Below are 15,225 nucleotides of genomic sequence, written 5' to 3'. Positions count from 1 at the left end.
TCCACACGCATGAGTTTTCACCCGCATTACATCCCTACAGATGTACAGAATGTGACAGGAGCCACAGACAGGGAGCCTCGAGGCTGGGCTAGAAGTTCAGTCTCTGGAGCCCACGCCCCGGGCCTAGAGCTGCCCTGTGTTCCTCTGGCTCGGGCAGCCCCTTTGGACAGCTGGACACTCACCCACAAGCTCTAGCTTGGGCCGGGAGGTCTGGGCCGGGTAGCACAGGTGGAGCTCTGAAACGACACCAGGAGGAAGGCTGGGGATGGTGGCCACAGGGGGCAGCAGCAGGCAGGGAAAGGACCCAGGCCAGGCTGGCAGAGAGCAACCTGTCCTCCCCAAGGCCCCAAGGACACAGCCACTTACTCTGCCGAATTCGCTTCCTGCAGGCCCTCCGGTGGCACAGGAGGAAGGTGCTGGAGCCGACCACCACAGCCAGCACCAGGATCACCCAGAAGAGCACTGGCCCTGGAACACAGAGACACCCCGCACTCTTTGCCTCACAGCCCCAGCCCCAGACTACTTCCTCCTTCTCCTGGGCCACAGCTTCCATCATGGCTAACAACACCGGGTCCTTTCCAAGCCAAGGCTGTATCTCATCCAGCCCTCCCTCACCTGGCTCCAGGAAGCTGATCAACCATTTAAGGCTGAGATAAAGGCAAACTGTGTCTAGAGAGTGAGAAATTGAGGCGTCTAGGAGCCAGAACAAAGGAATTGAGGTCCAACAGACCAAAACTTGGGGACTGTGGAGGAGGCCCCGGTGTGACCGGCATCTGGCAGCACTGCTGGTTGGACAGGGTGGGGAGGGCCAAGCGGTGAGGGGAAGGAAGGCGTTGAATCCAGTTCCCTTCCAGCCAACCCTCTAGACCCGCCTGATGAGGGCAGGCATGGAGTCCTGTCTGCACATAAACACGCCCCACAAACATTCCCTGAATGAATGATCCCCAACCTTTCAGAAACACGGGCCTGAGCACTACTGCCACCTTGTGTCAGCCACTAGAACTGCAAGTCCTAAAATGAGTAGCCTGGCATCATTCCCTAAGCGCTAACTCTTGGGGGTTTGTTTGGTTTTTTTTTTTGGTTTTTTGAGACAGAGTCTCAGTCTGTTGCTCAGACTGGAGTGCAGTGGTGCGATCTCGGCTCACTGAGACCTCTGCCTCCCGGGTTCAAGCGATTCTCCTGCCTCAGCCTCCTGAGTAGCTGGGATTATAGGCACGCACCACCACACCTGGCTAATTTTTGTATTTTTAGTAGAGACGGGGTTTCACCATGTTGTCCAGGTTGGTCTCAAACTCCTGACCTCATGATCCACCCACCTCGGCCTCCCAAAGTGCTGGGATTACAGGCATGAGCCAACGTGCCTGGCCTAACAACTAACTCTTACAGAGACCGTCTACAATGCTACACTGTTTACAAGCCTGCATGGTCTCTGCCATTACCATTCTACAGATGAGACAACTGAGGCTCAAAGGACAACTAGTCGAAGCCATGAAATCCATCAACAGAGACCTGTTTTCTGAGTAGCAATTATGAGCCATGAGGATGAAGCTGTGAAAAAAAATTCCTGCCTACAAGAATTAAAGAATAGTTACTAGCAGCCAGGCACAGTGGTTCATATCACTGTAATCCCAGCACTTTGGGAGGTTGAGGCGGGTGGATCACCTGAGGTCACGAGTTTGAGACCAGCCTGGACAATATGGCAAAACCCTGTCTCTACTAAAAATACAAAAAATTAGCTGGGCGTGGTGGCAAGCGCCTGTAAAACCAGCTACTCGGGAGGCTGAGGCAGGAGAATCTCTTGAACCTGGGAGGTGGAGGTTGCAGTGAGCCAAGATGGGTGCCACTGCACTCCAGCCTGAGCAACAGAGTGAGACTTTGTTTCAAAAAAAAAAAAAAAAACAAGAATAGTCACTAGCAAGTGCCAGAGCCACAGCCCCAACTCAAGAAGCCAGAAACTTGGAGTCAACCGTGATCCCCCTTCTCAGGCCATACCCACAAAGGAGACGCTCCCTCCTGGCTCCTCCTCATCTCCTTTCCCCAGGAGGAAGCCCCTCCTGGGAGTAGGGGTGGGTGGGCTGGGACCATTACCTGCATCCAGAACGGGCTTCCCTGTGGAGGAGAGAGCGATGGGAGCGCTGGTTGGGATGGGCAGCGTCTTACTGGCCTGGGAGTCCACCAGGGAGCTCAGAGTGGGGCTGGTGCTGCAGGGAGAAGCCCAAGGCAGGAGTGATGGAGATGGGAAGAGGGAAGTGTGTACTCAAGAATAATTCCCTTTCTCTAGAGACTGCGCAGCCAGAGCCTGGGCCCCTAGATCCTCTGTCCCGAGTCTCTGCCAGGCATTTTGAGGGCAGGGACTGGGTTTTGAGGCCTTCTGGCTTTCCAATGGTGTTAGCACAGAGATGGGCACATTTAACAAGAACAGCCCAGGCCCTGCCTCCACCCCCAGCCCAGCTGCCTCCCAGGCATCCCCTGGGCATGGCAGGGACAGCTCCCTCCCGCAGCAGCCAAACAGAGAGAAGGGGTTGGGGGAGTCACCTGGCAGGCGCCTCGCCATTCTCTGGGGTGGGGCTGCAGTCAGGCTGGGTCCCCAGGTGTGGCGCCTCAAAGGTGGTGTCCTTCTCAGCCATATCTACAGAGGGGAGGTAACATCTGAGAACCAGCGCCAAGGAGGCTGGTGTCTCCAGGAAACAGTTAACCAGGGACTGGTGGCTTCCAGTGAGGTAGCACCGTGGGAGCTAAGACAGTCAGATTTGTGTTTCAAAAGATCAAAGTGGAGAAGCTGGCCAGGCACAGTGGCTCACACCTGTAATCACAGCACTTTGGGAGGCTGAGACAGGAGCACCACTTGAGGTCAGGAGTTCAAGACCAGCCTGGCCAACATGGTGAAACCCCATCTCTACTAAAAACACAAAAATGAGCCAGGTGTGGTAGCACACACCCGTAATCCTAGCTACTAGGGAGGCTAAGGCAGGCGAATCATTTGAACCCAGGAGGTGGAGGCTGCAGTGAGCTGAGATCATGCCACTGCACTCTAGCCTGGGTGACAGAGCAAGCAAGACTCAAAATAAACAAAACAAAGTGGAGAAGCTGCTACTCATCTTCAACAGCTGTGATCACCCAGGAAGGTGGCACAGTGATGCTAGACCTTTTGCTTGTAAGAGAAACCTGAAATGTCCTAACGTTTAAATACAGTCTCAATTTTTAAAGTTTTTTTCTTTTAAATCAACTTTGTTAAGGAATTATTTATTTATTTTAATTTTTGAGATTGACTCTTCCTCTGCTGCCCAGGCTGGAGTGTAGTGGCGCGATCTCGGCTCACTGCAACTTCTGCCTCCCACATTCAAGTGATTCTCCTGTCTCGGCCTGCTGAGTAGCTGGGATTACAAGGCACCTGCCAACACGCCCAGCTAACTTTTGTATTTTTAGTAGAAACAGGGTTTCACCATGTTGGCCAGGCTGGTCTCGAACTCCTGACCTCAGGTGATCCGCCTACCTCCGCCTCCCAAAGTGCTGGGATCGCAGGCGTGAGCCACCGCGCCCAGCCTAAAGGCACAATGTATATATAAGAAAGTATCCCCTGGCAGGGTACGTTGGCTCCCGCCTGTAATCCCAGCACTTTGTGAAGCTGAAGCGGGTGGATCACTTGAGCTCAGGAATTCAAAACCAGCTTAAGCAACACAGCAAGACCCTGTCTTTATTTTTAAGTAAGTAAAAATAAAAAAAGAAAATGTCCCTAAGTGTGTGCAGCCTGATGAGTTCTGACAAAGGTAACTAACTCCAATCAAAATACAGAACATTCTCATCCCTCCAGAAGGTTCCCTAGTGCCCTTCCTCACTCACTCTGCCCCCACCTCCAGATCCAGGCAACCACTGATCTGCTTTATGTCACTATAGAAGAGTGTATCTGTTCCAGAATTTCATGTCGACAGAATCATGCAATATGTACTCTTTGGGGTCTGGCTTCTTTCATTCTGCATAGTTGTTGATATTCACTCAGGTTCATTCCTTTCTGTTGCCGAACGGCGTTCTGTTGTACAGATGAACCCCTGTTTACATACCCGTTCCCCAGTTGATGGACATTTGGGTTGTTTCCAGTTTGAACTATGATGAACAAGGCAGCTATGAGTATTCTTGTAGGTGCCTCTGTGTGAACATATAATTTCACTCCTCTTGAGTGCCTAGGAAGGGTGGCTGGATCACTGTGCTGGCCAGACGGAATGTCTCTGAAGGCCAGTTCAAAGCTGGCCACCACTGGTCTGACACAGTCACATTGTTTTACAGATGGAGAGAGCCACAGGGCTGGAGCTAGACCCAGGAAACAGAGATGGCAAGTTCTAGCCCAGAGCACTCTCCTCTGGACGGCCCTGCCTCCTGCCTGGGGACTAGGCACCTTCGTCGAAGCTTCCTGCTTTTCTGGGGCAGGAAAATTTGGCCCACATTAGAAGTGGGTTCTGCTCAGTCACTACACCTCTCCGCCCCCAGAGCCCTGGTGGAGGCACCCCTTTTTGATGTGGTACAAAGCAACCCCACACACATAACAACACATCTCCCCTCTACAAAGTGTTCGTGACACCTCTCAGATTTTTCCTGAGATAGACAAAAAAGTAAAGCCAGGATTAATTTATTTCTTGGATTGTAGGGTTCTGAGGAACCCTCCTCTTTGGGGAAGGTCACTGGACTGTTACCTGAATTAGTTGGAGCCTGGAGGCTGGAGGCTATGGAGAAGATGATGCGATGTGTTATGATGTGATGTTAGTATTTGAATCAGTGTTTGAAATGTCACTGGGTTTCAGTGAACACTTACTTTGGGTGGATTGGAGCTCTGGTGCTCAAACCCATTAACTGTGGCTATTCCCAGTTAGCATCATGAGGAGAGAGTCCCTGCCCTTTCTCCAAGGCAGCCTGATGTAACTAGACAGGCCCATAGTCTCAGCTGCTGCTGAAACACCTGCTGAAATCCAGCGACAGATCTGCTGTCCCTCCTGTACGTGCAGAAGAGGGGGACCTAGTACTCCTTGGGTGCCTCTCATTCCCTCTCTGAATATACTATACCTCTCTTGTAACTTTCCTTCTTCCTCCCCGAGTTAGTGATCCTCCCCTTTTCCTCCTCTTTGGATTTGAAGGTGGGGGAAAAGGTATTATCTAGCCCCTAGTTAGTCTGCCTGTGTTCTCTGGTAAGGGCCTAGTGGAAGAGAAAAAAAAATAATCTGCCTACTCTTAGCCTTCATTTAAGAACTAAAAAAAGATATTATTTACCAGATGGATATCCTTCTCTTTAAATCCAAACACCCAGTCCTTGGGCCATTTAAAGAATGGACTTAGCATCAAAGCCGAACGGATTTTCTTTTTGTACATTCAGGAATTGCTTAAAATCAGGTGAAATTTCATCTTCATATTTGGACTGTATATTTCTTGTCAGCTTTTTCTTTTCCCTGGAGTTTCCAATTGCCTTTCTTTTTCTTGTTGACAAAACAATAGTGTGCCCTCACCATATCCTCAGGTTTTTCAACTCTACTAATCATGAAATGTACTACAATTCTCTCTTTTATTCCTGGGAACACTTCCCTGGAGCCTTCCTTCCATTTTCCTGCTCTGATCTGGCTCAAGTGGTCTACAGCACATCATTCCAGGACTTCCCTTCCTTGCTCTGCTAGGATGGAGTGCCGGTCTCTAGGTTCCATGGCTTCCTGTTTTTCTTCTTTTTTGCCCCCTCACTTAGCTGAATTACATCTTCAAATAACTTCCTAGGAGAGGATGTAGGAAGAAAAGCTTTCTGGACCTTTTATGTCTGAAAATGTTTTTATGCTGCTTTCAAACTTGATTGTAATTTAGCTGAGGTGATTGTAATTTAGCTGAGGTGATTGTAATTTAGCTAGGTAAATTCCAGGTTTGGAACTAAGAAGGAGGTGGGCGGGTGGTGTCTTCCAGTGGAAAGTACTCTGGGCTGACCCTTGGGATCCCTGCATTCCAGCTCTAGCTTTGGCCCTGTGCTTTTCTCTGGGTATAAAATGAAGAGGTTGGATCAGCCCAGAAGTAACCAGCTTTGACTAGTCTTCAAAAGCATTCTATGTGACCAGCACAATGACCCAGCCACTCCTCCTAGGTATTTACCCATGAGAAATGAAAATATACATCCACCCAAAGACGTGTACAAGAATCAGCCAGTCATGGTGGCTCACGCTGGTAATCTCAGCACTGTGGGAGGCCGAGGTGGGAGGATCGCTTGAGCCCAGGAGTTCAAGGCTGCAGTGAGCCAAGATCATGCCACTGCACTCCAGCCTGGAACACACAGTGAGATCCTGCCTCTAAAAATAATAATAATAAAAGATATAAGATAAATTCATTCATACATGTTAAAAAAAAAAAAAGAATATTCACAGTTGTTTTCATTCCTAATAACCCGGAAACAACCCAAATGCCATCAACTGGCAGGTGGAGAAAATCATGGTGGTACATCTATTATGTGTGGCATGGGCAATTTCCACTGACCCTGCTTTGCTTAAATGCAGGTCCTTCTGACCTGAAATCTATGCTTCTGGTCAGGTGCACAGAGAAATTGGGGCTACCACTGTCGGGAAGATGCCTGGAGTGCCAAAGACCTGTGGCTGGTGGCGGATGCATAGAGGGAGTCAAGGAGCAGGACACTTTTGCAGACATGAGGCCTGGCACACGCCAATGTCTGCACTGGGAGGGCCACATCAAGGTGGTCAACAGACCCAGGCAGCAGGAGCAAGAAGAAACAAATGGCCGGGCACAGTGGTTCACGCCTGTAATCCCAGCACTTTGGGAGGCCGAGGTAGGTGGATCACGAGGTCAGGAGTTCAAGGCCAGTCTGACCAACATGGTGAAACCCCGTCTCTACTAAAAATACAAAAATTAGCCGGGCTTGGCGGCACGCTCCTGTAATCCCAGCTACTCAGGAGGAGGCAGGAGAACTGCTTGAATCCTGGAGGCGGAGGTTGTAGTGAGCCAAGATCGCGCCACTGCACTCCAGCCTGGGCGACAGAGTGAGACTCTGTCTCAAAAAAAAAAAAGAAAAAATGGCCGGGCGCGGTGGCTCAAGCCTGTAATCCCAGCACTTTGGGAGGCCGAGACGGGCGGATCACGAGGTCAGGAGATCGAGACGATCCTGGCTAATACGGTGAAACCCCGTCTCTACTAAAAAATACAAAAAACTAGCCGGGCGACGAGGCGGGCGCCTGTAGTCCCAGCTACTCGGGAGGCTGAGACAGGAGAATGGCGTGAACCCGGGAGGCGGAGCTTGCAGTGAGCTGAGAGCCGGCCACTGCACTCCAGCCTGGGCGGCAGAGCAAGACTCCGTCTCAAAAAAAAAGGAAAAACAAAATCTAATGCAGCCAGAAGCCTCCTTCCTCCTGCGATTGTCCTCCAGCGCCCTCTGCTGGCAAGGTTTAACGGCATGCTCCCCGTAGAGGAGAAACACGGAGGCCAGTCATGGATGGCAGCGCAGGGATGGACAGGTGAACGGAGAACCTAGAGACGATGGGCTGATCACAAGCACACTTTCTAAAAGGCCTTTTCTTGCCCTCTGATCCCATATTGTTCCTTTTTCATAGCATTCTGTGCCCACCCACCTTATGGATGTAACGAGTTCGTGAACATTTCTGCAGACACGAATTTAATGTTGCTAAGTACTCTTCTATTCCTGGATTTATCAAAGCTTCATGTGTAGTAAGAATTTCTGGTTTCGCATGTTTTTATTCTCCTTCGTAGGGCTGGTTTTCCTTATAAATCTCTGCTCATTCATATTTATTTTAAAAGGGTTATGTTTGGCCGGGCGTGGTGGCTGACGCCTGTAATCCCAGCACTTTGGGAGGCTGAGGCACAAGAATAGCTCAAACCCAGGAGGCAGAGGTTGCCACGAGCCAAGACCATGCCACTCCACTCCAGCCTGGGCAACAGAGTGAGACTTTGTCTCAAAAAAAAAGGGGGGGGGGTTACACTGCATCCATCAATAGATAAATGTGGTATCTATATACAATGGAATACTACTCAGCCATCATAAGGTAAGAAATCATGTCTTTTGCAGCAATATGGATGGAACTGAAGGCCATATTCTTAAATACAGACATTCAGATACAGAAAGACAAATACTGCGTGTTCTCACTTCTAAGAGGGAGTGAAATACTGTGTCCACACGGAAGTGGAGAGCAGAATAAAAGGCAATAGAGACTTAGAGGCGTGAGGGGGTGGGAGGTATAAGTGGGTGGACCATGAGAAATTATTTAAGGGGTACAATGTACGCTATTTGGGTGATGGATACCCTAAACATCCTGAGTTCACCACCCCATCTAAGCATGTAACAAAATTACACTTGCACCCCATACATTTACACAAACAAAATAAAATCCTAAGGACTCTACTGAATATTCCAGTCACTGAGCGGGGATGGTTTCTTCTGCTGTGTTAGCATGTCCTGTTCGCAATGAGTCTCTTCCCTGAGTAGGAAGTCGGCCAGGAGACCCTGGGCCCATGGGCGGAGAGTGTGAGCTGGCAGCCTCCCTCCATTTCAGGGTTATGGGGTGGGGCTAGCCTGTTGACAGTGCACTTCCAAATACCCAGGCAAAGAGGGCTTTACAAACAGAGTGACAGCACCCCACTGGTGGCCTGAGCTTTCCCCAGATACTCCTTCAGTGTTCTGACCCAAAAAGACGATTGTTGGCCAGGCACAGTGGCTCACGCCTGTAATCCCAGCACTTTGGGAGATGGAGGCGGGCAGATCACTTGAGGTCAGGAGTTCCAGACCAGCCTGGCCAACAGGGCAAAACCCCGTCTCTACTAAAAATACAGAAATTAGCTGGCTGTGGTGGTGGGCGCCTGTAATCCCAGCTACTCGGGAGGCTGAGGCAGGAGAGTCACCTGAACCCGGGAGACGGAGGTTGCAGTGAGCTGAGATCCCACCACTGCACATCAGCCTGGGCAAGAGAGCGAGACACCTTCTCAAAAAAATAAAATAAAATAAATAAATAAAAAGACAATACTGGGGATTAAAAACTCAGGCATCATCTGTGCAAACTGGTCAGTGGCCGTGCCATGCCATTGTACACATTTTGAAGTTGTGTTTGAAGACGTAGTCACGGGCCACTGCACCTCACAGCTCTCCACTTCCCTCCTGCTCTTCATCTGTCTGCCTCTTCCAAGCCCAGAGCCTCTCTGGGGGTCCTAGAAGCAAGTCACCCCTCACTTCTCTGGCAGCCCTCACAAAGTCACATGGGGTGACCTTTCCTCCACTTGTTTTTTTTTTTTTTCTTTTTTAGATAGAGTTTCACCCTGTCGCCCAGGCTGGAGTGCAGTGGTGCAATCTCAGCTCACTGCAATCTATGCCTCCCGGGTTCAAGTGATTCTCCTGTCTCAGTCTCCTGAGAAGCTGGGACTACAGATGCCTGCCACCACACCCAGCTAATTAGTGTATTTTTAGTAGAGACAGGGTTTTGCATGTTGGCCAGGCTGGTCTCAAACTCCTGACCTCAAGTGATCCACCCGCCTTAGCCTCCCAAAATGCTGGGATTACAGGCGTGAGCCACCACGCCTGGCCATTCCCCTTGGTTTTGTCACCACTCTTCCATCTGTTTTAAACCACCTGGACATTTGTTAAAATCGCTCAAAGCCCTTTAAAAAACAAAACAAAAAACAAAACAAACAAAAAACGGTCAGGGTTTTAGCAGTTTCCTGCACACTGGTAAAGCCAACCATCCTGAGTTAGAAACCTCTTCAGAAACTTGATATTCATCTCTCTAAGTCAATAAAACAGCCTTGCAAATAGGTCAAGATTTTACCAGCCCGGGGCTGGGCATGGTGGCTCATGCCTGTAATCTCACCACTTTGAGAGGCCAAGGCGGGCAGATCACCTGAGGTCGGGAGTTCAAGACCAGCCTGACCAACATGGAGAAGTTGCGTCTCTACTAAAAATACAACATTAGCCAGCCTTGGTGGCGAGTGCTTGTAACCCCAGTCACTTGGGAGGCTGAGGTAGGAGAATCGCTTGAACCCAGGAGGTGGAGGTTGCGGCGAGCCGAGATTGCACCATTGCACTCCAGCCTGGGCAATAAGAGCGAAACTCCGTCTCAAAAAATAAAAGATTTTACCAGCCCAATAATTTCAGGAAGAATTTTTTTTTTAATCAACAGAATCTCTTACCAAAATGCTAAAACTGGACTTTATCATTCCATTCGCTGGGTCTGACTACTCAAAGGATAACCAGAACCCAGACCTGATCTAATTAACAGCCGAGGGTGTAGGTCATTTGCCCCCACCCCGGCTGTTGGTGGGGAGAGGCACAACAGTGGGGGCACAGACTCCACCCCGTAGTTGAGGCCTGCGATGGGAACTGCTTACCCTGGGGCTTGGTGACTGTCTCTGCTGCACAGATTGGGTAGGGGACACAGCGGGCACAGGAGTTGGTGGCTGATGTGGCACAGACCATGCCAGGTCGACATTCGCAGACGCGGGAGGAGTTCCATGCGCACGGCGTCTTCTCCACGAGGTCGTCTAAGGGACACATACGAGGGTCATGGAGAAAGACCAGGATGGCAAGGGCAGGGGGTCCAGAGAGCCCCCAGGAGGACAGAGAAGCAGTTGTCCAAGGGTCCTCCAACAAGAAAATAAATGCTTGTCTGACTATGCCGTTGAGCAGCTCTCCCAGCATGCTCAAAATAATTATGCAGGGTGAAAGAAGGCAGGCAAAAAGGGAGGGCATTCTGTATATTGCATTTACAGGAAATTCTAGAAAATGCAAGCTATTGCATGGTGACCATAGGCAGGGGGTGGGAAATGGTGACAAGGAACCCGAGGTAACTTTTAGGGGGAAATGGCTGGTTGCTCAGCTGCATGCATTTGTTAAAACTTATCAAATCGCATCCTCTAATCTGTGCATTTTACCATATGCCCACTACCTCTCCATAAAGCTGTTAAAAGAAAGTCCTCCAGGGGACGGGGTGAGTGGGCATGGGTGCAGAGGAGCCGAGACTGGCCATGACTCCATAACTATTTAAAGCTGGGTGATAGTACACAACCATCTCTGACTCCCTCTACATCTGAATATGTCTGAAATTTTTAATGATAAAAAGATTTTTTGGCCAGGCGTGGTGGCTCACGCCTGTAATCCCAGCACTTTGGGAGGCCGAGGCAGGTGGATCACAAGGTCAGGAGTTCGAGACCAGCCTGACCAACATGGTGAAACCCCATCTCTACTAAAAATACAAAACTTAGCCAGGCGTGGTGGCAGGCACCTGTAATCCCAGCTACTCAGCAGGCTGAGGCAGGAGAATCACTTGAACCCGGGAGGCAGAGGTTGCAGTGAGCCAAGATAGTACCACTGCACTCCAACCTGGGTGACAGAACGAGACTCCATCTATTTAAAAAAAAAAAAAAAGTTTTTTCTCCAAAATCAAAAAAATAATATGTTAGAGGTATTATTTTTACTAAGTGTAATAATGCTTTTGTATGTGTTCAGGAATATTTTGCAACGCTCCACTTAGAGGTAAATACAGAATGACTGGATCAGTAATTAGGCAAAATGCGACTTCTCCGCAAGAGTAGTTCTCAATCAGCAGGATACTTAGAGGCCCAGCATGATAATGGTAAGGGCTGGACAGTCTCTTCTTACAACCTCCAGAGCAAGGGAACTGGGCAGGATTTGGGGAATTTGTGCAGAGGGTGCGTGAGCTCAGCAATAAATGAAACCATTTGGGACAACGGCAGCTATTATCATTATTATTATAGCTCTTAAGATAATTGAGTATGTGTGAGACAGTCGTCTCAGCACTCTACCCAGATTCACCTACAATCATGTATTTAATTCTTACACAGTTCTCTGAGATAGATACTACTATGCCCATTTTGCAGCAGAGGAAACTGAGGCACAGAGAGGTTAGGAAACCTGCTTGAGTTTATAGGCTATTAGGCGGGAGAGGCGGGATCTGAACCCCGCACTCGGGTTCTAGAGCTCATGCCTGTAGCTACTAATATGCCGCTCTACTCCCTCGTAGGGCTTCAGTTAGGAGAGCTGAAGGAATTACTGGGCCCAGAGCTAACGCCTCTTTCTCCATATGTCCACATGGTTGTTGTGGCAGACTGTATTTTCCCAAAACAGTGATATTTCTGGCCCTACAGTGATATTTCTGGCCCTTCCAGAGCCTTGCCACTTACCCATTAAGAAGTACAACTGTTTTCCTTCCCTCAGTCTCAAGTGAGATTTGTGGTTGCCTCAACAAACAGGAAGTGGTGGAAGTTCTGTGTGACTTCTGAGGCTAGGTCATAAAAGGGGATGTGGCTGCTGCCTCTCTCTGTCTCTCTGTCTGTCTCTCTCTCTCTCTCTCCCCCTCCTTCTCTGTCTCTTCCTTTCTCTCTCTCCCTCTCTCCTCCTCCTTCTCTGTCTCTCTCTCTCTCTCCCCCTCCTTCTCTCTCTCTTCCTTTCTCTCTCTCTCTCTCCCCCTCCTTCTCTGTCTCTTCCTTTCTCTCTCTCCCTCTCTCCTCCTCCTTCTCTGTCTCTCTCTCTCCCCCTCCTTCTCTCTCTCTTCCTTTCTCTCTCTCTCTCTCCCCCTCCTTCTCTCTCTCTTCCTTTCTCTCTCTCTCTCTCCCCCTCCTTCTCTCTCTCTTCCTTTCTCTCTCTCTCTCTCCCCCTCCTTCTCTCTCTCTTCCTTTCTCTCTCTCTCTCTCCCCCTCCTTCTCTCTCTCTTCCTTTCTCTCTCTCTCTCTCCCCCTCCTTCTCTCTCTCTTCCTTTCTCTCTCTCTCTCTCCCCCTCCTTCTCTCTCTCTTCCTTTCTCTCTCTCTCTCTCCCCCTCCTTCTCTCTCTCTTCCTTTCTCTCTCTCTCTCTCCCCCTCCTTCTCTCTCTCTTCCTTTCTCTCTCTCTCTCTCCCCCTCCTTCTCTCTCTCTTCCTTTCTCTCTCTCTCTCTCCCCCTCCTTCTCTCTCTCTTCCTTTCTCTCTCTCTCTCTCCCCCTCCTTCTCTCTCTCTTCCTTTCTCTCTCTCTCTCTCCCCCTCCTTCTCTCTCTCTTCCTTTCTCTCTCTCTCTCTCCCCCTCCTTCTCTCTCTCTTCCTTTCTCTCTCTCTCTCTCCCCCTCCTTCTCTCTCTCTTCCTTTCTCTCTCTCTCTCTCCCCCTCCTTCTCTCTCTCTTCCTTTCTCTCTCTCTCTCTCCCCCTCCTTCTCTCTCTCTTCCTTTCTCTCTCTCTCTCTCCCCCTCCTTCTCTCTCTCTTCCTTTCTCTCTCTCTCTCTCCCCCTCCTTCTCTCTCTCTTCCTTTCTCTCTCTCTCTCTCCCCCTCCTTCTCTCTCTCTTCCTTTCTCTCTCTCTCTCTCCCCCTCCTTCTCTCTCTCTTCCTTTCTCTCTCTCTCTCTCCCCCTCCTTCTCTCTCTCTTCCTTTCTCTCTCTCTCTCTCCCCCTCCTTCTCTCTCTCTTCCTTTCTCTCTCTCTCTCTCCCCCTCCTTCTCTCTCTCTTCCTTTCTCTCTCTCTCTCTCCCCCTCCTTCTCTCTCTCTTCCTTTCTCTCTCTCTCTCTCCCCCTCCTTCTCTCTCTCTTCCTTTCTCTCTCTCTCTCTCCCCCTCCTTCTCTCTCTCTTCCTTTCTCTCTCTCTCTCTCCCCCTCCTTCTCTCTCTCTTCCTTTCTCTCTCTCTCTCTCCCCCTCCTTCTCTCTCTCTTCCTTTCTCTCTCTCTCTCTCCCCCTCCTTCTCTCTCTCTTCCTTTCTCTCTCTCTCTCTCCCCCTCCTTCTCTCTCTCTTCCTTTCTCTCTCTCTCTCTCCCCCTCCTTCTCTCTCTCTTCCTTTCTCTCTCTCTCTCTCCCCCTCCTTCTCTCTCTCTTCCTTTCTCTCTCTCTCTCTCCCCCTCCTTCTCTCTCTCTTCCTTTCTCTCTCTCTCTCTCCCCCTCCTTCTCTCTCTCTTCCTTTCTCTCTCTCTCTCTCCCCCTCCTTCTCTCTCTCTTCCTTTCTCTCTCTCTCTCTCCCCCTCCTTCTCTCTCTCTTCCTTTCTCTCTCTCTCTCTCCCCCTCCTTCTCTCTCTCTTCCTTTCTCTCTCTCTCTCTCCCCCTCCTTCTCTCTCTCTTCCTTTCTCTCTCTCTCTCTCCCCCTCCTTCTCTCTCTCTTCCTTTCTCTCTCTCTCTCTCCCCCTCCTTCTCTCTCTCTTCCTTTCTCTCTCTCTCTCTCCCCCTCCTTCTCTCTCTCTTCCTTTCTCTCTCTCTCTCTCCCCCTCCTTCTCTCTCTCTTCCTTTCTCTCTCTCTCTCTCCCCCTCCTTCTCTCTCTCTTCCTTTCTCTCTCTCTCTCTCCCCCTCCTTCTCTCTCTCTTCCTTTCTCTCTCTCTCTCTCCCCCTCCTTCTCTCTCTCTTCCTTTCTCTCTCTCCCTCTCTCCTCCTCCTTCTCTGTCTCTCTCTCTCCCCCTCCTTCTCTCTCTCTTCCTTTCTCTCTCTCTCTCTCCCCCTCCTTCTCTGTCTCTTCCTTTCTCTCTCTCCCTCTCTCCTCCTCCTTCTCTGTCTCTCTCTCTCCCCCTCCTTCTCTCTCTCTTCCTTTCTCTCTCTCCCTCTCTCCTCCTCCTTCTCTGTCTCTCTCTGCCTTTCTCTCCCTCTCTCTTTCTGTCTCTGTCTCTTTCTCTCTGTCACTCTCTCTCTCTCTGTCTCTCTCTGTCACTTGTTCTCTCTCTCTCCCTCTGTCTCCGTCACCTTCTCTCTCTCCCTCTCCCCCTCTTTCTGTCTCACTCTCTTTCTCTGTCTCTCTCTCTCTCTGTCTCTTTCTGTCTCTGTCACTCCTCTCTCTCTCTCTCTCTTCCTGTCTCTCTCTCTTTCAAGACATTTATGGCAGGGTGCAATGGCTCACACCTTTGATTCCAACACTTTGGGAGGCTGAGGCGGGCGGATCACTTGAGGCCAGGAGTTTGGGACCAGCCTGGCCAAGATGGTGAAACCCCGTCTCTACTAAAAATACAAAAAAAGAAAAAGACTTCGCCTTTAGAACCCAGCCACCAGACCATGAGGAAGCCCCGGGTAAGACATGAAGAAGCCGACATGGAAAGGAACCGAGGCCGCAGCCAGGAGCCAACACCAACCCCCAGGCAGGTGAATGAATGAGGCTTCAGAGCATCCGGATCTGCAGCTTTTGGGCTTTCCAGCTAACACCCCAGACACTGTGGAGCAGAGACAAGCTGTCCCCGCAGTGCCCTGTCTGAATTCTGACTCACAGAATCTGTGAGTACAAAGAATGGTTTGTTTTCACAACTAAGTTT

The 15,225-nt window shown here is 50.1% G+C and overlaps 1 protein-coding gene across 1 annotated transcript in view; it reads right to left on the bottom strand.

Moving 5' to 3' along the window:
* TNFRSF8 (TNF receptor superfamily member 8) overlaps positions 1–15,225 on the bottom strand; it is a 66,701-nt gene that overhangs the window by 16,969 nt on the left and 34,507 nt on the right. Inside the window, 5 exon segments of the mRNA XM_017888044.1 lie at positions 183–236; positions 367–468; positions 2,089–2,201; positions 2,536–2,629; positions 10,354–10,506. Of these exon segments, the coding sequence (XP_017743533.1) occupies positions 183–236; positions 367–468; positions 2,089–2,201; positions 2,536–2,629; positions 10,354–10,506 (516 nt within the window).

Source organism: Rhinopithecus bieti, unplaced genomic scaffold, assembly GCF_001698545.2.
Source record: "Rhinopithecus bieti isolate Rb0 unplaced genomic scaffold, ASM169854v2 scaffold_16234, whole genome shotgun sequence".
In the NCBI taxonomy this organism is placed as follows: Eukaryota; Metazoa; Chordata; class Mammalia; order Primates; family Cercopithecidae; genus Rhinopithecus; species Rhinopithecus bieti.
This window is presented reverse-complemented; position numbering and strand designations above follow the sequence as displayed.